At 43.7% G+C, this 27,664-nt stretch overlaps 1 protein-coding gene across 2 annotated transcripts in view; it reads left to right on the top strand.

Annotated features, from left to right (window-relative positions):
* The window catches only part of vav2 (vav 2 guanine nucleotide exchange factor), a gene marked incomplete at both ends in the record, with an annotated part of 343,070 nt that overhangs the window by 256,818 nt on the left and 58,588 nt on the right, over window positions 1-27,664 (top strand). Inside the window, 4 exons of one of the 2 annotated variants that reach the window (XM_080742681.1) lie at window positions 3,708-3,776; window positions 21,116-21,221; window positions 23,046-23,060; window positions 26,278-26,376. In XM_080742681.1, coding sequence (XP_080598807.1) covers window positions 3,708-3,776; window positions 21,116-21,221; window positions 23,046-23,060; window positions 26,278-26,376 — 289 coding nt within the window. The remainder of the gene's footprint in view (window positions 1-3,707; window positions 3,777-21,115; window positions 21,222-23,045; window positions 23,061-26,277; window positions 26,377-27,664) is intronic. The other variant, XM_080742680.1, reaches the window with a different exon arrangement.

Here is a 27,664-nt window from a genome sequence, read left to right as displayed (position 1 = left end):
TATAAAACCAAGCCTCGTGACAAAATATAAATGAGCCATTTCATTAACCCTTACATTTCACACAGTGAGGCATGCTTTCTTCTTTCGTACACAAATTTCACACCTCATGCACTCAACACATTTTCCAGAGGGCACATACAAATACTGAACTGTATTTGTTAGAAGCTCAGAACCAGACTTTTGCATCATTGATGAGAGGCTCCATGTTTTTACTTCCTTCAGCAATTTTTGTTCTGCGCTTTGTGGCATTTTGATGAGCTCATGAGAGAAGAAAATATTATTTCAGTGGCGAAAATAGCTGTCTGAGAAGCTAATTGATTAGTCACCCATTTTAACGTTCCCCCAGGAGTTTCTCATTTGCTGACACCGTGTGTACAGAACCGTGGAACTAGAAAACTGCATGGGGCTGAATCATTCATATTAGGTTATAACATGCTGATGTAAAGAGCCTCCGCCCACATGGTACAGTAACACTTGCTTGCGGGAATTGTCACAATAAGACATAATGCTGCTCATAGGGATGGGACGATATGAAAATTTCATATCACGATTATTGTGACAAAAGAAATCACGATTATCCAAATCCATTATCCTAGGGCGGAACATTTGCCCAAAAATAGAAGATCTACAAGCTCACAACGCGTTGCAACGTGACGCGTTGTGAGCTTGTAGATCTGCAATTTTTTGGCAAAGACATTTGTTAGAGTGAAAAAACTGTATCAAGTACGAGCTTGTAGATCGGCAATTTTTTGGCAAAGACATTTGTTAGAGAGTGAAAAAACGTTATCAAGTACTTATATTATAAGTACCTTTTACCAATTATAGAGGGTTTAAGTGGTACAGCATATGCAGCTTGGCAAATAAAAGGTGAATTGATCCCAGTGCATGACGGAGGACGATATCACGATAAATTAAATCTCCATGATACGATTATCGTGAGTGTTTTTATAAACGATAATATCACGAATTGTCCCATCCCTAGCTGCTCAAAAAAGAAGTATCCACACACTAGTAGAGGATGTTGTCATTGTTATGGACAACCACAAAACTTTGTTAATCTAATGTTGTTCATTTTAATGTGTTTTCCCTTCCCCTACAGCAGTGTCAGAATCAGAATACTTTTTATAGCCAGGTACATTTGCATAATTATGCACAAACAATTTGTTGCACTACACGACAGTAATAAGAAATCTACACAGTGAGGCGAACAGAAGGATTTACATGGCCTTGTATGCAAACAAAAGTGTATAGAGGTCACAACGACAGAAGCCCATATTTCCAATTCATAAACACTCGAGCTGTAAACTCATTTGTATTCAGTCGGTGTGGGTTCCTTTGCGAACCTGGCTTGTTGATGTTGATGATACAAGGTTTACCAGCCTGGTCGCCAGAGAAAACATTAACGTTGGACATTTCTGCAAACCTCAACATGTGTTGGGAATGTTGACGTTTGTGGGGAAAAAAGGAAGTTGCATACAGTATATCGTCTCTGTAGGGTGGAAAGGAAACCTCATATGTCCAAAACTATTACTTTGGAATAACTTTATTAGGTGTTTCAATTACTGTTATTTATAGTATATTAGAAAGTACAGTGTGCAAGTATGATAATAATGATATGATAGATAGTTACCTACTCCTCCCGCGGGGGAAATTCGGGTATCGCAGCCCAACCCAGCTGCTTTTTTTCAGCTTAACCCAGCTGAACCCTTATGAGGCAGCCCACAAGGAGCGCAAGGGGGGGAGCAATGATAGCTGGAGCGGGGGATCGTACCTGCGACCTCTGGGGTCTCCGGAGTCCTAGGTATGGACACTAACCACTCAGCCATCACTGCTCTAAGTATTACAGCAACACCTTGCAGAATGTGTTCCATTTGTAGACCGTGTGTCGGGTGGAAACCTGTCCAAAACTTCTCAGGATTCAAATTCGAAATGAGCAAAAGTAGGAGATCTACAGAGCTTGCAGATCTGATTTACGAAAAAACACAAAAGGTTAAAACATGAAGATAGGAGGTTTCTTCCCGACAGTGATAGGAGGTTTCTTCCCGACAGTGATGATATCAACCCTTTCAGATACGAACCATGTCGACTCAATCCTAGATTTCCACGTCAAGTACCGTACGTATGTGCAAATTCAAAGTTGATTGTAACTCATTCCCATCCTATTGGTAGTCTGAGGCTGAGGCACAGCCTTGGGCTCAAGCCTGCTTCTGACGGCACGCTTACAATTACAATTTACAATTTAGGCATTTAGCAAACGCTCTTAATCCAGAGCGATTTACAATAGCAATCAGCAATCAGTACATCAAATGCAAAGAAATGGTAATCTAAGAAAAGTAATCTAAGAAAAACTTAGACCAAGCAGCTATTCACTAAAAACAATTCATAAAAAACTAAAGAATAATAGGCTTTGTGAGGCTTTGTGAGCTTGTAGATCTGCTATTTGTGTCTAAGTTCTCAGAATATGGACGCTAGGGTTCAAGTGGTTAATATAAAAAAGAAAAAAATAAGGTTTCTATCACACAAAGATTTGTAGGACCCCGTGTAGTAACTCTGAGGACCCCCTGGTGAAGACCCCTGCTATTGCGGGATTAGCATCCCTATTCTAGGGGGTGAATTATTTCCAGAAAACGGTGCATCTACAAGCCTGCGTGAGCTTGTATCTGTGGAAAAGACATTGAGTGTGGAGCGAAAACAGGAGGGGGCCTAGTGTAAAGCCCTGGAGGACTCCGGTCAAGTAGTTAAAAGTGGCGAGAGAGAGGTTTTGCAGGAGAGTACGATGACAACATCTCTTCTCTTGTTTGATGTGTTTTGACACGGCTGTGGCACAAGAGGGATGGGCTTTCCCCTCTCACGAACACTTCCTGCAGTCGTGTTACTGATGTGATGGAACAGCCAGTCAGAAGACTGACAGGATGTGAAGTTCTGGGAGGCTGTTGTACTGATACTAAACTACTTTCTGTCGTTTTTGGATCACAAGTGTCTTACACCTCATCCGCACTGCACGCGAGCGAGTGACACGACGCGAAATACTGTCCGCATATGGAGCATCGGCCATTGCATTGCGATGTAGCCTGAACCAATTAAATAAATACATTTTAAAAAAAAAAAGTGTTTGGGGGGTGTGACATGGCCATTTACCTCTATGGACATCGGCGTGAAACTTTGCTCAAATAGACTCTGCAAGCGAAAACAGGTTTGGGATGGATGATGTTTCGTCGTGCCGAGACGTCGCTCGCGATAGATCAGGACGTCCTCATTGAAACAAATGTATTTTAATGAGATTTCATTGCTAGCGTCGCATCGCTTGCAGTGCTGATGAGCTGTCACTATACTTGTGCGGTCCGAATGTCAAGTAGGCCTATTAGCAGTAGTCGAAATAGTGAGAGAAATAGACATTGTGAGGACCTGGTCCTTCCCTGTCCTCACAAAAGATACTGTATGTCTGTTTTATGATTTGGGGAGTTAGATTTACAATCAGATAAAGATTCGGGTTGGGGGTTAGGATTTTGACATTTAGAGATTTGGATTTATGTTTTGGATTTCTACTTAGTTGAGCACAGAAGTGACTCAAAGAAAAATTGCTGAGTGCATTTTGAGCTTGTAGATCAGTTATTTTCCTGATATTTTCAGTTATTTTCAATGGCGCCCCAAAAATGTTCTCACAAGTTTAGTAATGTAAACGTGTGTGTGTATTTTGTGCCCTGTAGGCCCTTCCCATCGGAGGACACAGCGCTGAATGAAGATGATGTTTACCGAAGCCTGGAGGAGCTGGCGGAGTAAGTATGCACTTCAAATAGTGTTTGGTCACTGCATCTTATACATACAGTACAGTCAGTAAGTATGCACTTCACATGGTGTTTGGTCACTGCATCTTATTGCGACCGTAGGGAGCTACTTACTGTAGAAACCTCCACCGGCTGTCCGTGGCTGAAGGCCCGTTCACATTGAGCCGATCTCGGGGCCGAGGATCCCCGACCAGATTTCGGGAGGACCCCCCGGGAAAATCGTTTGGTCGGCCCCGGAATCGGTCTTGGGCTTGAACAGTACCCCGACACGATCGGATTATGTTAATTAGCTTTTTTATGACCTCGGGACTCGTCGGGAGCACTCACGATAATATCAAAAAAGCTTGATATTGTCGGGTCATCGGGTAGGAATCCTTTACAATTATTGTCGTCTGAATGAGCTCACGGGATTGCATCAGATTATATGAAGCCAGCTCCTCCCTTTTTTAGGCTGCGCAGAGTGTAGGCTATTCTGTCACAGCCTACACTTTTATTATTATTATTAGCCTACTTACTTTTTACTTTAGCCTACTCTCTCCCTTGTTGTAATCACTTGTTCAAAAACGTTATAGCCTATAGCGTTCTTTCTTCTTTTTTCTTCTTCTGCGCAGTCATTTGGCAACAAGGCAGTGTCTTTTTTTTGCTGCGCAGATTTGGCTAGGGCAGTGCTGTTCTATCCGTGTATTATAAGGGCTCTAAATTGACCTTGTGCAACTTGACAGACAGACACCCTATATATAATATCTTATTCATATAATGTAATACTCAAAGTCAGAGACATTCCATTGCATTCCTTTTTTTTTTTACTTTTACGCGCGGGCTGCAGGCACATCATTGCGTCTCTCGTTCTGTCAGTTTGTTCATTGGTCCTCAAAGAGGACCGCCAGTCCTTGGGGAGTTCCAGGGGGTCCCCAGCTAAATGATATTGAGGAACCTAGGCCTGTCCCTATTCTATATGCTTGGATGTTGGTGGGACAGTAAAAAAAAAAAAAAGCGAGAGGTTAAACTTTTTTTTTTCTGCGACTGCACGCCCACAACGGCGAGGTTTGGACATTCATAATTGCTATTAGCTGATTAAGCTCATGTCTGTTTAATGTCTGGCTGGTTGCCGTTAAAATGCTGGTTGATGCTTTTTAGGAGTGGACACTGGTCAATCAATGATATTGGAGATGCGACACTCTCAGCCGTGTCTTGCTGGATGCGCATCACATCTCGCGTCTCGCTTGCCAAAAACATAACTGAATATATAATTATAATATCTATAAAGTGAGCAGCGGCCAGTGTGCGCACAGTAGCCTACCTAGAAGACTACCAACCTACCTTTGTTTTTATAATGTTTTGTCATGATGGCGCAGTTATCACTTGTGTGCAAAGGACGATGATACACGAAAGAAGAATGTAACACCAACTTCTACCAATTAATCCATTGCTGTGACAGACAGACAGGGTGAGACAGCCAACGTGCTTCCATGTAGACTACATAATCCACTGGGTCCAGCTTGGTTCAGATCAATCATATCAACATAACAGTAATATTCTACCACTTTTTCGAGTCACGTGTTCAAATACTGGATTCTGATTGGCTAAATTCCGGAGGTTATGAGAGGACTACTGCCGCAAAGTTGTGTGTCCGAGATCAATGCGCCTCAGTGTACATCCGGGGACTTTCCCCCAACCAACAAATGAAGGTCGCAGCGGTCCTATGTTTACTAACGTGCGTACTATCGTCGCCGATTTATTTGGATCCAATGCAATCCGCCAACTTTAAAGCCCCTTTTCTCTGAACCTATGCCTTTCTGGAAGCGAACAGCCTCTATTTACGGCCGGAACGGTGCTTTTAACTGACGTTAGCTTAGCTGTAAGCTAGTCGCATGGATTACTATGGAGTTGGCGCCATCTGTTGGTGAGTAGAAGATGTTGTTTGTGGAACTATCTGCTGTCTCGCGGAAGTTTTATAGGCAATAATGATTGTAACTTAAGATCCTTGCAAGTTACAACTATGTGTTTTCTTTCATGTATACGGGAAAAAGTGGTAGAAAAGCTATTTACCACTCGGGGTCGGACATTATGCTCTCATAATGTCCTGAGTGCGGGTGTTATCGGACTCGGCTGCGCCTCGTACGATAACACCCGCACTGCGGACATTATGAGAGCATAATGTCCTCTCACTCGGGGTAAATTGCTTACACACCAACCAAAGTCTAAAACACGGTGCCGTCAGCAGCTGTGTTGTGTGAGTGACAAGCCTGATTTGCGCTTCGCCGTATCAGCGACCACCACCTGGAACTGATGCGCTAATTATTGATCTGACCAGGGGTGAGATGCCATGGGCTCGCGTGTGCTATAGTTTCGCGCAATGATGTAATGATTAATTTGAGCAAGATATAACATTTTAAAAGGCTTTTATAGGCCTAGCCTAGGTCTACTCTTAATACTTTTTTCACGATGTAGCGCACTACATGTTCAAGTTCAAACTCTTTCATGCTCACAAGACTTCACACAACATGTCGCTTTGATGTCATGCAGGATGTAATGGGCAATTTCCTATATTGATCAGATACACATACACACCTGAAAGCATTCACGCTGATGAACAGTTAATTTGAGCAGTGATGGAAAAAGTACTCCAATTCTTTACTTAAGTAAAAGTATCAATAGGCCTACTGCATTATTAGCTACAAATATCGCACAGACAGAGAGAGAGAGGGAGAGAGAGAGAGAGAGACTCTTTATTATAGACTATAGCGAATATATTTGTTTAATTTCGCCGTTTTAATATTTAATTAGTAGCACTGCCACTGAAGAAAGCCTTAATTGTTAAGAGGCTGCGCAAAAAAAGAAAAGGAAAAAAAGCAGCTGATCAGCGCTCGACGGCACTGTCATTTGATGCACATTTCCAGTAGGCTACTTTATGTCACCCATCCCCGCAGATAATGTGATACACGCTCCATATAAATGACGTTCCAACCTGCATCTTCGAGGTGGCTTTTGATGGCGTTTCACCTCGCTAAAAAACCTCCATGATTTTCACCTTCAACAGATTGGCAGCACTGCGGGACTCATTGCATATGCGAACAGAAGGTAATAAAATGGATTTGGGAGCATAGCCTAATTACAATGGATGTCTCATAAAAAACAATATATATTTTATAGTTGAAGGGCAAATACACTTATACACAGTAGTATGGTCAGCAATGTGCGAACGTTAGATAGCGAATATATTTGTTTAATTTCGTCATTTTAATATTATAAAATCACAACCCATTTCCTTAGAATATATGTATGTAAACATGGTTTCATCTTAAAGGAACCCTTTCTGTACATCTTGTACCCCTGTGGGTCCCGATCCACAGGTTGAGAACCATCTAGTCGTGTCTCTCATGGCACCACCCCCCCGAGATCGTGGGTGGCTAGAATCGCGAGACGTCGGTCTCATTTGTAATGGTCTGAGATATTTCACTTGGCACAGCGGGATATACCGGGCCCGAATTCAAGACTGTCGTTTGAAATGAACACCGATAAACCCCCGGGCACGAGATCTGATCGGATCCAACATCGCGTTTCGTCTGTGAGGCTCTTGAGTCAGTGAGTCAGTCAGTCCGTCACACTTTTGCCCTGCTCATATCTCCACAACCGTTGCCCCCATCCATGCCAAATTTTGCACACACACTCCTTGACTGCCAAACTACAACCTCCAAGGACCCCCGGAGCCCCAGGGACCCCCAGGTCCCTGGGGGACCCCCAGATGTAAAAAATGACCAAATGTGCTCACACGTCACACGTCACACTTTTTCCCTGCTTATATCTCCGCACCCGTTGACCCGATCCATGCCAGATTTTACACACACACTCCTTGCCTGCCAAACTACAACCTCCAAGGACCCCCGGAGCCCCAGGGACCCCCAGGTCCCTGGGGGACCCCCAGATGTAAAAAATGACCAAATGTGCAAAAATGACCAAATGACCACCCCAACGGGGCTGCTCACGGGGAATTCCCGGGGACCACCGACTCCTGGTGCTCCAGAACGGATGCAAAAGTGGTGGCGCCCCCAGTGGAGGACCCCCTGCCACTGCAGCGCACATAAAATGCCGTAACTCGGGCTAGGAGCGTCCGGGAGAGCCGGGGCCGGTACCTATTCGTCCGCCAAGGCAACGCGGAGACCCCACCCCTCATTTCTCACATGGCCCTATTATAGCGCCACCTTCAGGCCGATTTTTAAAACACATTTTTGGACACTGCTCCTACAGTTTTTGCCCTAAAATCACGAATATCACTACACAGCATGTCTACACTCATGTCATCAACATGGATCAGGAAGATTTTGGAAAAACACATTTTTGCCCTATTTGTGGAGATAAGCCACCTACGGTCGCTTATCTCCCGATTAGGGAGTCTTACTGGTACATACAGTACAGTAAGTATGCACTTCACATGGTGTTTGGTCACTGCATCTTATACATACAGTACAGTAAGTATGCACTTCACATGGTGTTTGGTCACTGCATCTTATTGCGACCGTAGGTCGCACTTACTACAGAAAGCTGCTCGAGGTGTCCGTCCGTCCGTCCGTCCGTCACACACGTCACACGTCACACTTTTGCCCTGCTCATATCTCCGCAACCGTTGCCCCGATCCATGCCAGATTTTGCACACACACTCCTTACCTGCCAAACTACAACCTCCAAGGACCCCCGGAGCTCCAGGGACCCCCAGCTCCCTCGGGGACCCCCAAGTGTAAAAAATGAGCACATGTGCAAAAATTACCAAATGACCACCCCAACGGGGCTGCTCACGGGGCATTCCCGGGGACCACCCACTCCTGGTGCTCCAGAACGGATGCAAAAGTGGTGGCGCCCCCAGTGGAGGACCCCCTGCCACTGCAGCTCACATAAAATGCCGTAACTCGGGCTAGGAGCGACCGGGAGAGCCGGGGCCGGTACCTATTCGTCCGCCTTGCCGGCGCGGAGACCCCACCCCTCATTTCTCACATGGCCCTCTAGCGCCACCATGAGGCCGATTCAGATTTTGCCCTAAAACCACGAAAATCACTACACAGTATGTCTACACTCATGTCATCAACATGCTCAGGAAGATTTTGGAAAAACAAATTTTTGCTCTATTTGTGGAGATAAGTGACCTACGGTCGCTTATCTCCCGATTAGGGAGTCTTACTGGTACATACACTACAGTATGTGTGCGCGCGACACCTCTATAGGGGCCAGAAATGGAATTGTAGTATGATATGCCAAATGTGACATTTCTGTTTACACCAACGCTTAGCCCCCTGTCATGCTGCCCGTTGCCATGGTGATAGCAGCAGTGCTCTGGCTGGCTGCCTGTCTGGCTGCCTGGCGAGGTGGCTGACTGGCTGCCCGCCTGGTCTTCTTGTACAGACCAGAGCTTCTCAAACTGTTTCATGTCAAGGACCCCCAAATTGATATGATGCAATATTGTGAGCTTGTACATCTGCTATTTTGGTAAAAAAAATATTTTTCAGGTGGGGCGGATAGTAGAACCTCTTGTCTTAAAGGACAACTATGTTTTATTTTACAACAAGGGTTCATGTTTTAGATAGTACTTAGAGCAAAGAGTTTCATTCACTGCTTTCTATCTTTTTAGCGATTTTACCAGTGTTTATTTGAGTGGGCATGCGTACAAGTGGCTAATTTTGTCTTCTTAGACACAATAAGCCAGGCAATTGCTTTATTATAGCTTCCCAATAAGTCACAATGTCCCATGAAAGTCTGCTGGGCATCTTGGGAATGTGGGAGGTGACTTGACCTAAGGCTCAAGCCCTACACAGTATATACTGTATAGCCTACTGTGTAGCGGTCGAGTCAATGCTCACCTATGCTAAAACGATAGAAAGCAGTAAAGGAAAACATTTTAACACACTTGTCTTTTCTAAGTACTATCTAAATTCTAAAACATGAACCCTTGCTGTATAAAAACAAAGTTGTCCTTTAATGAGTTAAGTAACAACAACAGAGTACTTGTTCCAGCACTGTGCGTAGGTGTGTGGTTGTGTGTGGTGGGTGTGAAACCGAGACACACACAGAGAGGGCTCTAAAGTGGCTGAGGTTTCAGTGGTTTCAGAGGTTTCAGTGCCGCCCGCTCCACTCTGATTAATGGAGAATAATTAGGCCCACACTGGGATACGTGTCATTCATCATACGGAGGGAGGGAGAGAAGAGAGGGGGGAGAGAATGAGAATGAGGGAAAGTGAGGTGTGTGTGTGTGTGTGTGTGTGTGTGTGTGTGAGAGATAAAGTGGGGGTAAGTATGTGTGTGATGTATGTTAGCGATAGAGTTAAGCGCCTTTCAGAGGTGAGGTGGTTGACGCGCACTAGTAATACATTTCAATGAGAGGCGGGCGATTATCGGGGACGCGCAGAGAAGTTGAGGGGCGGCAAGGCAGGCGTGCTCGTTCATGCGTACGCTCGCGGGCGCCAAGAGCTGGATTGTGGTCACCTTTGTAAATATCGCCCGCCATTTACTCGTGGAGCGATTGTGTTTGTGTCTCCACCGCCACACGCAGAGAGGAGTACCAGGCCAGCCAAGCAGGCTAATACTGGATTAGGGCACAGCTTAGCCCAACAACATACTGGTCCGCCGACTCTAAACAGGGGCCTTTACCTTGAAATGGGGAGAGAGAATGAGAGAGAGAGAGAGCACACTGAGTGCAGCCCATACTAATACATAAAAGCAGGGAAGGAATCTTGTATCTCCATCTTCATAAATGAATGTCCTATTTTGTACTTCATCGTATGATGGTGTCACACAAAAGCTACTCGATCTGTTATTTAATTTTCTCGATATGTTGTTATCTGATATAATAATAACTATCTTGGATCCATTAGAACACATGTTCTTTCTTTCCATTTCCTCTAAAGCAGGGGTCTTCAACAGGGGGTCCGGGACCCCTAGGGGGTCCTCAGAGTCACTACATGGGGTCCTCCAAATCTTTGTTTGATAGAAACTTATTTTTTCTCCTTTTTTATATTAACCACTTGAACCCTAACCCATATTCTGAAAACATTAGCCAAAAATAGCATATCTACAAGCTCACATACAGTAGCTTGTAGATCGGCTATTTTCAGCAAAGAGGTTTGGTGTACACACACTAAAAACGGATGGGTTGAAAATAACCCGATCTGGGTTGTATTATAACCCACCCCTGGGTAACTATTGGACCTACCCAACAGTAGTAAATCTTACACAGAAAAATGGGTAGGTCCTTTCTACCCAGCACGTAGTAAGATATTCTACCACATCCTGGGTAGAATTTTTTACTCAGCTCTGGGTCAACCACTATTATTTAGTATATATTTTACCCACATGTGGGTAGTATATTTTACTCATCGTAAATGACCATGCTAATATTATTTGACATTAACATAAGATAAGATTTGTTTCAGGGTTTTTTTCTCAGATAATTTGTTCCAAGTATAGCAATATCAACATAAAGTTACATAATTGTAAATATATGCAACAATGTTGAAAAGCTATAATCAGAGTAGTTTAGAGTAGATCAACATAATAATATAATAATATCAAATGTATCATGAGTTCTTCTCTTTCAGAACAGTAGGGGGAGGGAGCTCAAGCATAAGCTAGCAGCCTAGCAGTTACGGTTAGGGTTTTGGCTCAAATACTGACAAATGAAATTCTGACATATGACAGTCAGCTTGCCAAGGCAGACACATGGATATGATACATTTAGCATTTTTAGCTACCAAAAGCTTAGAAATATCCCTGAAAACATTGAGAAATGCTTTTCCCAGCATGCTTTGCATACCAGGTGACCAACTTAAGTTTAAAACTACCCAATACTGAGTAAAACAATTTTACCCAGCAGTTGGGTAATGTATGAGCTGTACAAAACAACCCATTATACATACAATCACCATTATAATAACCCATAATGGGTAAACCATTTCTTACTCAGATTTTGGGTAGATGAATCTACCCAGCAGTTTTTAGTGTGTAGAGAGGAAAAAAGTGCAGAGTGAAAGGTCAAGTTTAATTAAGTATTGACGGTTTAAGTGGTTACATATCTGATAAAACAAATTGACATGAATCCAAAATACACTGACGATTGTGCTGTCAACTGATGATACTACAGCATATGGAATCTGGGGGTCCCTGTTTCATCTCTCTCTCAGCTAAGGGGTCCTTGGCCTGAAAACGTTGAAGACCCCTGCTCTAAAGTTACAGTTTTGGACATACGAGGTTTCCGCCTGACAGCGACAATATGTCTTTTTCTTTTTCCTCTCCTCCCGCCCCCAGACATGCTGTGTCGTCTGATCGGAGCTTAAGTGAAATAATCCATTTTGGGGAGCGGTCGGTCAGGGCTGCTGTTCCCTGTGTAACCTGTAGGGGCAGAGGGCTGCTGTGTGGGCGTGATTGAATTAATCAAGCCGCATTGCAGCAGCAGCAGCAATGCTCTTGACCTTTTCATAAGAAGGACCATGTCCATGCGCTTCATTCCCATCAGCGTGGGACAGACAGACGTAATTGATTAATCAGCGGGCGTCTGCGCCTAATGCGCTCAGACACACTTAAGCTCGCAATAACCCTGCGCTCAAAGACTTATTTAGCCCGCGAAGCATTGATCTATGGATGATTTATGATGAGCATATGACTGGATTTAGGAAGGCTTGTGAGGATGATGAAGTGCAGTTTAAAATGGCCATCATATCGTCTCTGTCGGTGGAAAGCTCATTTTGTCTTTACTTTTCAGGTTTGAAATAAAAATGTAAAAAAACAACCGCAAAAGTAGCAGATCTACAAGCTCAAAACGTGTTACTATGCACCACGTTTAGAGCTTGTGGATCTGCTACTACATTGAATGCTTGATGCTGTGGTATGATCAAGTAGGGCATTCATTCAGCAACAATATATTGTATACACTTCAGCTCTCCCAATACCATCGCCAATACCATGACATGAGTCATGACATAGCTGAATGGTTAGGGAGCCCGCCTGGGGAACCAGACAGAGCCCCTGGTTGTCCCAGGTTCCATTCCAGGCCAGGTTAGCAATGTCGATGTGTGTCCCTGAGCAAGACTCTTAACCCCTAATTGCTCATGCACTCCTTGTGGGCAGCGAATCAGCTGGGTTGGGCTGAAAATACTGAATTTCCCTCACAGGAGGAAATAGGTATCTATCTATTACCTTATTGAGAACATGAAAACATTTAACAGTGAGTTCATTTAACTATGAGTGTAAATAAATGAACCTAACCTAAATGAATACCTTCAGTATTAAATCAATACTGAAAGGTTGTGGCATGTGTCAGACTGTCTTTTTGTGTGTGTGTCTATTATGGAAGCCATACTGCAGATGTCAAGCAGAGCTCGCATGCCCTGCTACTGTAGATTATCTCCATATTGACAGTATCACGTCAAAATGGCTCATGTCAGGTAGTGTGGATTGAGCCCTGTGTGGTCGCCAGGATGAGCTCACCTGCAAAAGACCAGTGGCAAATTAGTGGATGAGTTACGCACGCACGCACGCACGCACGCACGCACGCACGCACGCACGCACGCACGCACGCACGCACGCACGCACGCACTGGCACACACACACACACACACACACACACACACACACACACACACACACACACACGCACACACACACGCACCTGTGTGAATTATGCATGTAGGTATTTGCATTCGTGCTCATGCAATCTACTGGTTCATGAACCAGGATGCACCTTCAGTAACTGAGGTCTCTCCAGGTTAATCCATTAAGACCATGAATTATTGTATACTTTAGCTTGGCACTCTGCTGCGAGCTTGTAGATCTGCTATTTGTCTTATCTTTGAATATATATTTTCCAAAGCAAACTTTTGTAACTCAAATCTCTGCTTCTGGGCGGTCCCTGGAACAACATATTTTGAGATGGGGGGGTCCGTGGCCAAATGCAGGTAATTTTGGGTGTCCTTGACATGAAAAAGTTTGATAACCACTGATTTAGAATAAGGATTTAGAATCCGGTCAAAATATTCAAAGACTTGCACAAACTTTCACCAGTTTTTCAAAAATAGCAGATCTACAAGCTTGCAGCGTGGCACTCGGTGCCGCGCTGTGAGCTTGTATATCTGTTTTAATAGTTAAAGCATAACATAATGGTTAAAGTAATAATTGTTCCAGGTCTTATCAGGTTGTTAAAGGAGTAGTTTACCCCCAAAATGGCTATTGATTAGTCAAGCCATAGAGAATAATATTTTTTGTTTGTCGCATTCCTAAGACAAAAAAAAAAAATGATTATAGTAAACTTACCCTGATGGTTTCCCCATCCAGTGCCATGCATTTGGGTGTCCATCCGGAGTCAATGGGGGTACATTTATTGAAATCACATTTTTGTCTTAGGAATGCGACAAATATACAAAAATATTATTGAACTCAAGTCTCCATGGCATGAGTAATCAATAGGGAAAAAAAAGTCATTTGGGGGGTGAACTACTCCTTTAACTCTTTCTGTGCCAAATGCCAAAATGGCTCCAAGGTTCATGTGCCACCCATGATTTTTGATTTTTTTTTTGATTTTTTTTTAAATGAAAAAAAAGAAAAAAAAAATGTATACAAAAAACACAAAAGACGTCAAAGACGTCATTGGCACAGAACGCCTTTGAAAAAAAGACGTCAAGAGACGTCATTGGCACTATGAATGCATCTGGGTGCTGCTTCCAGCCTGTGGATGTGTGCCCCATGCCTGGTTTATAATTCATTGTGTGATGGTGTCCCTATCCATATTTTTGGAATGGGACACTGCCGTGCGACTACAGTGTAAAGCAGTCCTCCACTGAAATGAGTCTATCCTGGAATTGACAAAGCATGAAATGGGGGTTGATGGAGCACGTTCGCCCAGGGAGTATTTTTTCCCCCCTTCTCCCCTTTCCACCATGAGCGATACGCATACACTCACATTCTGAAGCAAATAGTGTCACAAACCCTTTGTGTCACTCTGCTACAGGTTATGTCACTCAAGTCCATTAGTCTATTAGTTTGACGTGTTGGGGGGGGGGGGGAAAGTCAATAGATGGGAAATAGCATGGCGAGATGTTAGAGATACAGTGTTTAGCATATTTATTAACCCATTTAGGCCTGAACACATTATGACGCAATATTTTATGCTTTAAATATTAAAAAAATAGCAGATGTACAAGCTCACAGCGCGGCACCGAGTTGCAGATCTGCTATTTTTGAAAAAGTCGTGAAAATGTGTGCAAATCTTTGAATATGTATTTTCAAAGCGAACGTTTGTAACTCAAAATTTTGCTTCTGGGTGGTCCCTGGAACTAAATATTTTGAGATGCGGGTCTGTGGCCAAATAAATATAATTTTGGGGGTCCTTCACATGAAAAGGTTTGAGCACCACTGACATAGTAGTCTCTCAAGAACAGACTAACTGAGCTCCAGTCAAGTGAAAAGGACCTTTTCTTTGACGATGGCTGGCCAGATTGCTGACATAGAAACATAGTTTTTTTCCAAAAATCTTAGAAGGATTCAAAAGACACTTATAGAATCGGGTCAACATTCTAATTTTCACGTTTTTTCAAAAATAGCAGATCTACAAGCTCGCAGCGCGGCACTCGGTGCCACGCTGTGAGCTTGTATATCAGCTATTTTTTTATATTTAAAGCATAAAATATTGCGTCATAATGTGTTCAGGTCTAAATGGTTTAACCACATGAACCCTGGTGTACCTATTCTGTGGGTGAACATTAGGCAAAAATAATTAATGACACTGTAAGAATGCTTGCACGTTATCCTTCGAAAATCAGAAGACGCGGTCGATTTATGACATTCATTAACGCAGCGACAATTGTATCCTGCTGTGACTAACTGCCCAGTTGACAAATCAATTATCCTAATGGAAGTGCGGTCTGTACCTGCCTGTGGGCTAAACTCCATAACAATGCCCCTTTCATCCTCGCTATAGTTACAAGAGCAGAGTATTTTACATATTGTAATTTTTACGGCCTGGTAATTATGCTGCTATGGCTCCTGTAGAGACGCAATCGCAGTTTTCTAACGAATCGGCCTCACACGCTGAAATCCTCTTCGTAAAGGCAGTGACAGAACAGTGCACACACAGTAGATCAGACCACTTCCTAGAACCTCCAGAAAAACGCGGGCAAAAATGCTTGATTATGGAGGCTAAAATCCTTGATTATGCGGGCTAAAACGCTTGATTATGCAGGCTAACATCCTTGATTATGCGGGCTAAAACCCTTGATTTTGTCATGAAATATGGGGATTTTATGTAAGTGTTAAGTTGTAAAATATGCAGAAAGTTGCAAAATGTGCAGGGTTTTATGTGCTTTTATGCTGTGAAATGTGCAGTAAGATTCGGAATATGCAGACAGTTTAGAAATAAGCGAAATATTCAATAGGTTGCGGGATATGCGAAAAAATGTAGAATATGCTACCCCCGCATAATCTGCGCCATTTGGCTGATTATGTGGTGATGATCGCATAATCACATTTTTCTGGAGGGTCTAACTTCCAAGACAACAACAACAACAACAACTCTATTTTACTCATGTCTTATGTCAGTGCATCCGGGGGGTAGAGAGAACAGGCAGGGCACGCCCAATGCGTGCAAACCCACTGGGCTCTCCTCTGGTCTGCCACTGTGTAATCAGACAGAAAATTAGGCCCTGCATCCTCCTCATGTCCTCTGGACGCTGACTGGAAGCGTGTTTATCTCGTTTCCGCGTTCGCGGCCAAGGCACACTTATAGACACGGCGGCATGCGTTGCACATTATGCGTACTGCCGTACAAGACAGAAGGCCCGTGGGTTTGACGCGTTCACCTAACGTACTGTGGAGCGGAAGTGAAAACATGTGCAGAGGCACACACACACCGCACACATAAACATGCATGCACCAATGGTTTATTTATGCATGATCACCTCCACCCAAGAGATAAAGGCAAATAAATCGTATAAAGTTGCTTAAAGTCACACGTTTTACAAGGCTTGCCAAGATTTATTTAGCCTGCTCCATTTCTCTCTCTCTCTCTCTCTCTCTTCCTCTTGTTCACAGAGACACACATGCGCACATACTGTACGTGTGCGTGTGCACACACAATCTCATGGAAAATCTATTTTGGGACGGTGAATGTTTTAAGGCAGAAACCCATTTTGGAGCATACTGAATTTGATTATGACACACTCTAATTGGGGATGGTAAATGCTGTTCCCAATTGGGAAGGCGTGTAAATTCCTCTTAACAGCAGCACACCTCCACATACACAATACATCACCGGCACACATGGTGTTCCTTCATCTGTTGTAAGCCGCATGTTTCATCTGCTCCCCGGTCCCATCTGCAGACAGAATCTCTCTGTGGAGCTGTATACTTTTATACAAATATAAAATAGCTATAAAGTATGATCGCCCTTATTTTATCTCGCTCGCTTTTCCCCTTTTTCTCTTTCCCTCTCTATCTATCACAGGCAGGTCGGTGTGTGGTAAAAAAAGAAAAAGTTACACTCTTCTGTGTTTATTGGAGTGTATGTGAGAGGGGGGGAGTGCCGGTGCTGGTGCCGGTGTGTATGTATAACGTCACAATGGCAGATTCATCTAAGCGACATTCGAAAAATCGCCACAGTTTGTTTCACATTATTTGTGAAATATTAAGTATTTATTTATTTTGATACATTTCCATAGACAGCTAAAATCTGCAAGCTCTTAACGCATTGCGATGAATACAACCAACAAGATATTTTGGGGGGCTTTTTCGGCCTTTATTGATAGAGATAGTAGACTGACAGGAAATGGGGTGAGAGAGAGATGGGGAGTGACACGCAGCAAAGGTCGCCGGGATCGGGAGTTGAACCCACGACGCGCTGTCAGGCTGCATTAGCAGCCGAGGTGCCCGCCCGCACCTTGACACTTTGACTCGCCAGTGACATTGCTGTGCCTCGGGCGCTAAAAGTTTGAAAACTACTGGCTTAGAGGGGTATTTATGTTAGAGGGTTTTCTTTCTTACTCCTGCACGTCCTTCTACGCACCATACATTCTGATCACGGGTATCCGTAGAGCACGTGCCTTCGCCAAGTCTGCTGGGAGTAACTTCCGAGTAGAGACGTGGGAGACAGCGAGGTTTTGCCATTATAGTGTCCTTCCACATCAGTAGACACGCCATTGATGGGAGGGAGGACGTCGCTGGGAGTCAACCAGTTCACCTCAATTAAAACTTCAAACAAGACCTCACATGAGTAAAAGGACAATGCTGGAATATTTGATTGAGGCCACGGCTCTCCTTTCTCCCTCCCTCTCTCATTATTTTTCATCCCTTATTCACACAGAGAGGAAGAGTGTGTGAGTTCTGATGGGGGATTTGGCAAGAGGTCACGCGAAAACCAAGTTACATCAGTGAAGTCCGGATGACAAGTAACGTCTTGCTCAGTCTTGCGCGGGTTCCTTCACAGGGCAAAGAAATCCGGTTAGCGTGAACTATCACACTTGGAGGACTTTGCCTGCAAAGCTTATGCTTGATTGAGATTGAGACGGCGATACCAGTTTCATTAAGTCTTATACTCTGTCTGATAGAGCGCTGTAAAATGTACTTATAATGTTTTAAATTTGCACAGTTTTGATAATGCCCTTTAATTCAAACCAAAGCCCAAGCTTTGATTGAATAGCATTTGCACTTCTCTTTCGGGGATCAAATTAGAGGAGAAATTAGAGGATATTTTTGCATTGGCTATTAAAAACTAGCAGATATACAAGCTCACGTTGTGCCGCACTCTGAGCTTACATTATATCTGTTATTTTCTATATCTGCAGTTTGCAAACGTGATTGATTTTTTATTTACGTGCACCGAAATTCGCTCCGATAAGTGGCCCGAAAAACGCAGCAGTGTGCAAAGACCTTTAATGGGTTAAATTGTAGATGGCTAATAATACATTTCAGACAGCAATCAGTCTTATTTATTCTGATCTTATTTTCATGTTATGGTTAATATGTGTTATTGCCCCATAATCACATTGATTTAGCCATTTATGCCAGTGACTATGGCAACACACACACACACACACACACACACACACACACACACACACACACACACACACACACACACACACACACACACACCCACACACACACCCACACACACACACAGTGTGTGCACGACTGCTTGCTTGCACGCACACATATTGCTAGAGAATAGAGTGAGGATTAAATTAGCTTCTCACGCACGCACACACGCATGCGCACGAACACACACACACACACACACACACACACACACACACACACACACACACACACACACACACACACACACACACACACACACACACACAAAGACCTTTAATGGGTTAAATTGTAGATGGCTAATAATACATTTCAGACAGCAATCAGTCTTATTTATTCTGATCTTATTTTCATGTTATGGTTAATATGTGTTATTGCCCCATAATCACATTGATTTAGCCATTTATGCCAGTGACTATGGCAACACACACACACACACACACACACACACACACACACACACACACACACACACACACCCACACACCCACACCCACACACACACACACACAGTGTGTGCACGACTGCTTGCTTGCACGCACACATATTGCTAGAGAATAGAGTGAGGATTAAATTAGCTTCTCACGCACGCACACACGCATGCGCACGAACACACACACACACACACACACACACACACACACACACACACACACACACACACACACACACACACACAGCCCCTAGCCACTGTCTGTGCTCTGTTGGCTGCTTGCCTAATTAAAGGTCAGGCGGCCAGCTGGGTGCCAAACCGACACAAACATATTAAAGGGAAATACCACTCAATAAGGGCAACTCAATCAATGTTTGTGAACAGCAACTCTCTCTGCCTCTAAACCTCACACAGTCTAATCTTGGGGACGTCATCAACTTACAACATGAATTTGTATAACACGAGTTTACTTTAAAATACCCAGTTTATTTTGAATGTACAGTGTTTTTGAATGTTTATTGCATTACAATTAATATATTATACTTCACCAATGCATATACTACTGTACCACCATTTTCTTTTTAGATTTTCGAATGATTAACCAACCGATTTCAGGTGATGAACCCACCCTAAAACAAATATTGACCTGCTTTTGAGATGATATCAATTTTACTATGACAACATTTAGACTTGAATTTAGTTCATGAAAGAAATCTTTCTCAAGTGGCTATTTTGTAGACTTTCAACTGCATTAAATTCACCAATAATTTCATTTTCACAAAAAACTCAAAGCAAATTAATGTTCAACATGTTGGATGAAAAACTGAAAGAAATTGCAGTGGCTTCCTGGAAGGTAGAAAGAAAAACATGCATTGAAAATCTAAAATCCTACAGCACGCTTTTGAAGATTGTTGGCACTAATCTAAAGTATAAATGACTTGTAGTAAAAGGGCTAAACATGCAAAAACACTGATATGAGCCTGGTCTGAATGCTGACTTTTGACGGTGTGGCTGTACAAACTGTCTGGCAGAATGTCTTTCTGTGTCTGTGTGTACTGCATGTCTGTTCGTTTGTCCTGGGCCTAATCTCTCAAACTTGTCTTGTTCTTTGGCACGCCATCCCACAAATAATACCATTGAGTGACAGACGTTTGTACTGCTCAAGCAAGCATGAGAGAGAGAGAAAGAAAGAAAGAAAGAAAGAAAGAAAAAAAAAAGTGCTGGAGAGACTGACAGATGAGGAGACAGGCCGACCACAGAATGGTAGAGAAAAGGGTGAACAAGGTTGAGGCTCCCCGTTCTATGTGCTGATTGGAGCTGTCTGTTGAAGCCTTTGTAAGTGGAGGCTGTCACAGCCAGCTAGGTGTCTGTTTAAGTGAGCCTCTGCATTGGCCTGGATGCCCAGCAACCATTGGCTGTGCTGGCTGGCTTCCTCCTGGCAAGAGGTTCCCAAACCTTTTCAGCTGGAGAGCCGAAAAGAGACATTTTGTGTCTTCCTGAGACACAAACCTACAAAAAAAAAAAAAATACATTATGAATCAATCACTTTTAAGCCCTATTGCAAAAAGAGTTAAATTAGCTGAAGTGCAAGCTCACACTGGTTGCTCACACTATCTGTTTTATGACATAGCTCTACAGTGACACTTGTGCAGGGGACCTGCAGGTTCAAATCCCGGGTAGGACACAATTTTAGCTTTACACTGTGAGTGTACAAGGCTAGGAGTGGACACCTAGAATCTTTTAAAGTGTCAAAGCAAGCAATTTGCTGTGTCCATGTTGTGCTGAGAGGGTACAAATGTAACCGTGTGTGTGTGTGTGTGCCTCTCTCCCCCAGCGAGCACGACCTGGGCGAGGATGACATCTATGACTGTGTGCCGTGCGAGGACGATGGTGATGACATCTATGAGGACATCATCAAGGTGGAAGTCAGACAACCCATGGTGAGGACAGCAACCTGCTCTGTGTTACTTGATGCTTTTTTTTTATCGCTGCGTGTGTTTAATAGTGTGAAATGTCAGTGTTGAATTTCATAATGGGATCCATTTCATGTTTTTGAGCGGTGGTAAAACCGCTCCATAGAGTGGCTGTGTCTGCAGCCTTTTTCCTCAGCGTTTTGCCATAGCAAAACGTGTGTGTGTAGCATAGCCTGTACATCCTAGACTCAAATCCTAGTCTGAAGAGGTTATGCAAGTACGACCACCGCTCACTTCACATTGGGTGTGATTTTTAATTCGAGTTTTTCTCCTATAATTCATTCGTTATGTCAATTACCATGTCCCCTTGTACTGTAGTCCTCATGTCGCTGCTGACTTCTACCGGTTGGTTGTGGGCAGGGTGATCTAGTATGAGAGTGACGACACTAGTGTTGACCCCCATTGTAAGAATGAAATGCGGAAGTGCTCATTCTATCTCAGTGGCATAGTTCCAATGTTTGAGTGGCGAGATCAAAGCGTGTCTCTACTCTCTTCTTCTACTGCTCTGGTCGTAGGGAGGGTGTCGACAAGCGTGTGTCCCCTCCGATACGCGTGAAGTCACCAGCCTCTGGTTGTCACCTGACAGTGATGACTTTTCACCAGTTCAGTCCCCCCCTAGCCCTAGCTAGAACACTAATTTTGAATATTATCACAAGATCACTAACGTTGCGTATATACTATATATTTTACCCAATATATATTCCATGAAAAATACTTCTCATCAAAATATATTAAAGTACAACAATACATTGAGCAAATTCAGGGGAAAAAAAGCCAGATCTAATGTGGAAAATATCTGTGAAACATTAGCAATCATTAACAAAGCATTCAAATACAAAATAAATAATAATCTTATTTGGGCCACCCATTCATGTGGGAGAGCTCACCCGATTTGTTACCGGCTTTCAAAGCTGGTTTACAGATCGTCAGCCACCTGGCCACCACAGTATGCCAAAATCTCCTTATTTTTTTTTACTTGAACAGATTTTTGTTAGTTTCTGTATTTTAACCCTGGACATGACCAACCTGTAGGAGTCACTAGTCTAGTGCAGCAACAGAGGCCGTCCTCCCCGCCTGGCTTACTTCCCGCAAACGCGAGCAATTGAGTTGGTCGCAACCCCCGGGGATGTGTTTTATTTGATGATACATATTGTTTTTTTCGTTGTTACTGTTTGAAAATGTCACACCCTTTCCCAAAAAATCTGCAGAGAATGGATAAAGTGTGTTTAAAAATGTCATACTAAATCAGTCGTTAGCATGTCCTTACGACACACGCACGCACGCACTCACGCACGCACGCACACATGCACATTTCCAACACGGGCAGACACACATTCCTCACACCCACAGCCCCCAAACAGACACTCACTCATGTACTGCACGCACGCACGCACGCACGCACGCACGCACACACGCACGCACGCACACACACACACACACACACACACACACACACACACAGTGCCCACTAGTCACCTCCTGCCCAGACAGTGTGACTGTCAATGTGTGTGGTCTATGCTGTCATCATCGCTTGAGGGGAAGACAGGGCACGATTGTGTGTGTGTTTGCGTGTGTGTATGCGTGTATGCGTGCATGCATGTGTGTGTGTGTGTGTGTGTGTGTGTGTGTGTGTCTATGTGTCTGTGTATGTGTGCGTGCGTGCGTTTTTGTGTGTGTTGGGGGGGCTTAGCTGGGTATTTGCATGATGGCATATCAGTCGGTCCATGATGACATCTCTATTTCTAACCTCTGACTCACCTCCTCTATCGCTTTGCCTTTCCCACGCTGCAGATCAGATACATGCAGGTAAGTACCGCTTGTGACTCACACATCTCACCACTCAGAACCCTGATTCACACTCCCTCAGCGTCGTACAATGATGCCGCACGCCGAATAGAGACGATCTATAACAGGGTTCCCCAATAGGCGGCCTGCGGGCCATTTGCGGCCCGCGGAGGGGCTACTGTCTGGCCCACACCAACCCCAGTAATAATGGTGGTAAAGAGCAGCAACAACACTAGTTTATCGTCGTTGACGGCTGGAAATCTCTTATCTCCAAATTTGTACGTTCTTTCGCAAATCATACAAGGCCGTCGCACAAAAGTAGTGAAAACAGCAGATCTACAAGCACACAACGCCTCGCACCACGAGGCGCTTGTAGATCGGCTGTTTTCACTAGTTTAAATAATTTAAAAAATTATAAATTCAAAACGAACGGTTTTTGGACATACAACATTTTCACCCGACAACGATGATATCTGAACTGTCGCTGGAGTAGCGGAAACGCCACCGTCGTCCCCTGCAATGTTGTGGCCCTCTGCTTGGTACCCTAGACATAATTCGGACCTTGGGGGAAAACTATTTGGGGAACCCTGATCTATAAGCTTATCACAGAACGTCGCATCGTGCCAGCGTCGTGAGCTTTTACAGATCTGCTACTTTTCGCCCCCCCACTCGAAAACGTGTGTCATCGTCGTGTCCCGTGGGGACGACCAGCCAATTAGAGCAGTGAACCATAAGGAGACCCCATCTGGGGCCTTCCGAGTCTGACTCAGGGTCCGCCGGAGACGGCGGTTGACATCAGCCGGGTGACGGCAGCACTCGCTGACGTCAGCCAAGGGCGGGCAGACGCCAGATCAAACCCGCAAAGCGCTGAACAATTAACCCATTTAGGCATAGAATTATTGAATGCTTTAACCAGTGAAAAATAGCAGATATACAAGCTCACAGCGCGGCACCGAGTGCCGCGCTGCGAGCTTGTAGATCTGCTATTTTTGAAAAAGTCGTGAAAATGTGTGCAAATCTTTGAATATATTGTATTTTCAAAGCGAACGTTTGTAACTCAAATTTTGCTTCTGGGTGGTCCCTGGAACTAGATATTTTGAAATGGGGGTCCGTGGCCAAATAAATATCATTTTGGGGGTCCTTCACATGAAAAGGTTTGAGCACCACTGACATAGTAGTCTCTCAAGAACAGACTAACTGAGCTCCAGTTAAGTGAAAAGGACCTTTTCTTTGACGATGGCTGGCCAGATTGCTGACATAGTTTTTCCAAAAACCTTAGAAGGATTCAAAAGACACTTATAGATTCGGGTCAAAATTCTAATTTTCACGATTTTTCAAAAATAGCAGATCTACAAGCTCGCAGCGCGGCACTCTGTGCCGCGCTGTGAGCTTGTATATCTGCTATTTTTCAATAGTTAAAGCATAAAATATTGCGTCATAATGTGTTCAGGCCTAAATGGGTTAAACATCAATGGGTTGGGCCAGGGTTGTCGCACCAAATTCTCGGCCCTGGGTACAAGGATGTTCTTCATAGGGGAGGGGTTTAACGCATTTACACTGGGAACGCATTATTACATTTTGTGCTTTAACTATTGAGAAATAGCAGATAATACAAGCTCACAGAGCGGCACCGCAAATACAAATCATATGTATTTGGCCACGGATCCCCATCTCAAAATATTTAGTTCCAGGGGCCCCCCAGAAGCAAAATTTGAGTTACAAATGTTTGCTTAAAAAAATACATATACTGTATTCAAAGATTTGCACGCATTTTCACGACTTTTAAACAATAGCCGATCTACAAGCTCGCCGTGCGGCACTCGGTGCCGCGCTGTGAGCTTGTATATCTGCTATTTTTCAATAGCTAAAGTATATTGGGCCCTAGCAACTCAGTCCCACTTTTCCCCCCTTGTGACGCCCCTGGCTGACGTCAGCCAAGGACGGGCAGATGCCAGATCAAACCCGCAAAGCGCGGAACAATTAAACATCAGTGGGTTTGGCGGGTGCCTCTGGTCCCCTGCTGGCATTTATTGGCTGGTCGTTGTTGCTCAACCAGAGCCTTAGGCTCTGTTCCTCTGTTGGTGTCTTCATTATCCAGATGGTATGGTCATACGTCCTGCTGGGCCTGGTGACAGTCACCACCACAGCTGGGGATGTGGTCATAGAGATGATGCATGCATGATTGCATGTGGGTGCGTTTTTTGTCTTCTTTTTTTTTTTTTTTTTTCGTTTTACTTTACTTTTGCACACAAATTCTAAGAAATCCTGACATGCAATAATTACAAAGAGGTCTTGTCATTTCCTGTCACAAACTAAACAAAACAACAGTATAACAACAGATACCATACAAAGTGGGTTATATCCTGGTCAAGTGTGTGTCTCTGCGTGTTTGTCCCTGCGTGTGTGTGTGTGTGTGTGTGTGTGTGTGTGTGTGTGTGTGTGTGTGTGTGTGTGTGTGTGTATGTGTGTGTGTGTGTGTGTGTGTGTGTGTGTGTGTGTGTGTGTGTGTGTGTGTGTGTGTGTGTGTGTGTATTTGGTTAAGTGGCCCCATGTGTTGTTGATCTCATTAATGACAATCATAATCAGTTTATTGGCCAGGTATATTGTTCGCATACAGGGAATCCCACCAGCTGCATTGCTCTCAGTCACGTAGAAGAAAAACTATACAACATAATGAGATCTGATCTGATCCACTCAACATTTAATACCATTTCCACAATAGTCACCCCCCCGGCCCCCACCACATACATACGCGTGGCCCGCGCACGTCCCCACAATGCTTTATAAAAATCACAAATCAACAGCGCCAGCAGTTGCAGATTGTCAGTATGATTGTAAATTCCTTCAGATCATGGTAGTCCGTGTGCAAATCACATTCATCCGGCATACAAGCTCTCAACGCTACGATTCACGCCGCGCTGTGAGCTTGTAGGATGATACCATCATCAGACTAAATGTAAGGACTGTGATGCCTCCAAATGCTTGTCAGTATTGGGGGTCCCCTGTTCAAATATGATTATGCAGGTTCTTTGTGTGTCGCAGGATAACCAATTACCAATCTACCTATTGATTCAAGACAAAAGCTTTAAATACTATACAAGATGTACCACCAGTGGCACCGTACCAGGGGGGCTGGTGAATATTTACACTGACAGACTGTGATGGTATGTTGTGTTGTGCCATTTTATTGCACGTGACACCAGGCATAACCAATGTCTCCTCTTTCTCTCCACTGCAGAAAATGGGCATGACAGAAGATGATAAGAGAAACTGCTGCTTAGTGGAGATCCAAGAGACGGAAGCAAAGTACTACAAAACGCTGGAGGACATTGAGAAGGTTGGTTTATGTGCGCACGTACGTGCGTACATGCATAATGTGCGTGCGTGGCGTGCGTGCAAGCCTGCATATCGTTGCTGTCAGCAGAAACCTTTTATTCTAACTTTTTTTCTGTGGGGTATATTAACGCCCTTCTTGATCATAATACAGTATCACACACAACAACAACAAAAGTAGCAGTTTTGGAATTGCGAGGTTTCCATCTGACAGACGATATGCTTGTGTTTATGAACTCAACTTTATTCTCACAGATTTACACGGGTTAACAGATGTAAAAAAGGGACATTTTGTCGTACAAGCTCCAACAGTTGCAGTTTCAAGAAAGGTGGACAGAGATAAAGAATGAAACAGAGAAAAAAGGTTCACATACAGTAACATTATGTGGTAGTGTGCAGTAAAAACAGTAAGGTGGCTAGAAATAGCATTGGGACAACGCAGTTAAAAATAGCAGCTGTAAAAACAGATAATGTACCTGAGGAATGGATGGATTAATCTACACCAGACGCCTAAGTAGCGAACAGCGACCTCGCCCTAAAGGGCGTATGGCAGTAAAAGGGATTTGGTTCCCCTGACATCAAAGTGATTATATATTGGCATTCACAGATATGGGCTTAATATTGATGACATCAGGGATCTCCATATATGGTTATAATAGGGATTTGGTTCCCCCTGGCATCACAGGGATCTCCTCCATATATGGCAATACAAGGGATTGGTTCTCATCAGAGTGACTTGAGAGAGAGAGTGGTGTCACCGAGGGGTCAGAAAATGAACTGCGTCGTGTTTCAGCTCTAAAGTGACAAGCGGGAGATTAAATAACATTGGTTTCAATAGAAGCGTCGCAAATATCGGCCTTTTTAGGTAAATACACAACATGACAACCATTTTAAAGTATTGTACATGGATAACTAAAGTCTCTTTAACATTTACTTTATACTATTGCCAAAAAACGATGTAAAATAACATGGTTTAAGATGATTAAAGTAGGGATGTTTAGTTGCCTTGTCGCTGACGCTAATCACTGCATCGTCATAATGTTGTTAACGTGCACAATAGCACCTCCAAGTGGCAGGCTAAAGTAAGGCAATGAAAGGCATGTACTCTTGTTATCGTGAGACGTGAAAAATCAGAAAATAAGATATCAGGAAATAACCTGTGATATGTTTTCTTTCATTTGTCTGAATCGATTATTTTTATAAAGGTCACATTCGTTAGAAAATGATGTTTTGAGCTGCTGCTCTCATTCATTTAGCAGACTTCCGGTTCTGAGATTTGTCACTATAGAAGC

This window comes from Nannobrachium achirus (genome assembly GCF_963921795.1).
Source record: "Nannobrachium achirus genome assembly, chromosome: 15".
Classification (NCBI taxonomy): Eukaryota; Metazoa; Chordata; class Actinopteri; order Myctophiformes; family Myctophidae; genus Nannobrachium; species Nannobrachium achirus.
Note: the sequence above shows the minus strand (reverse complement) of the source record. Positions and strands in the feature narration are given on the sequence as shown.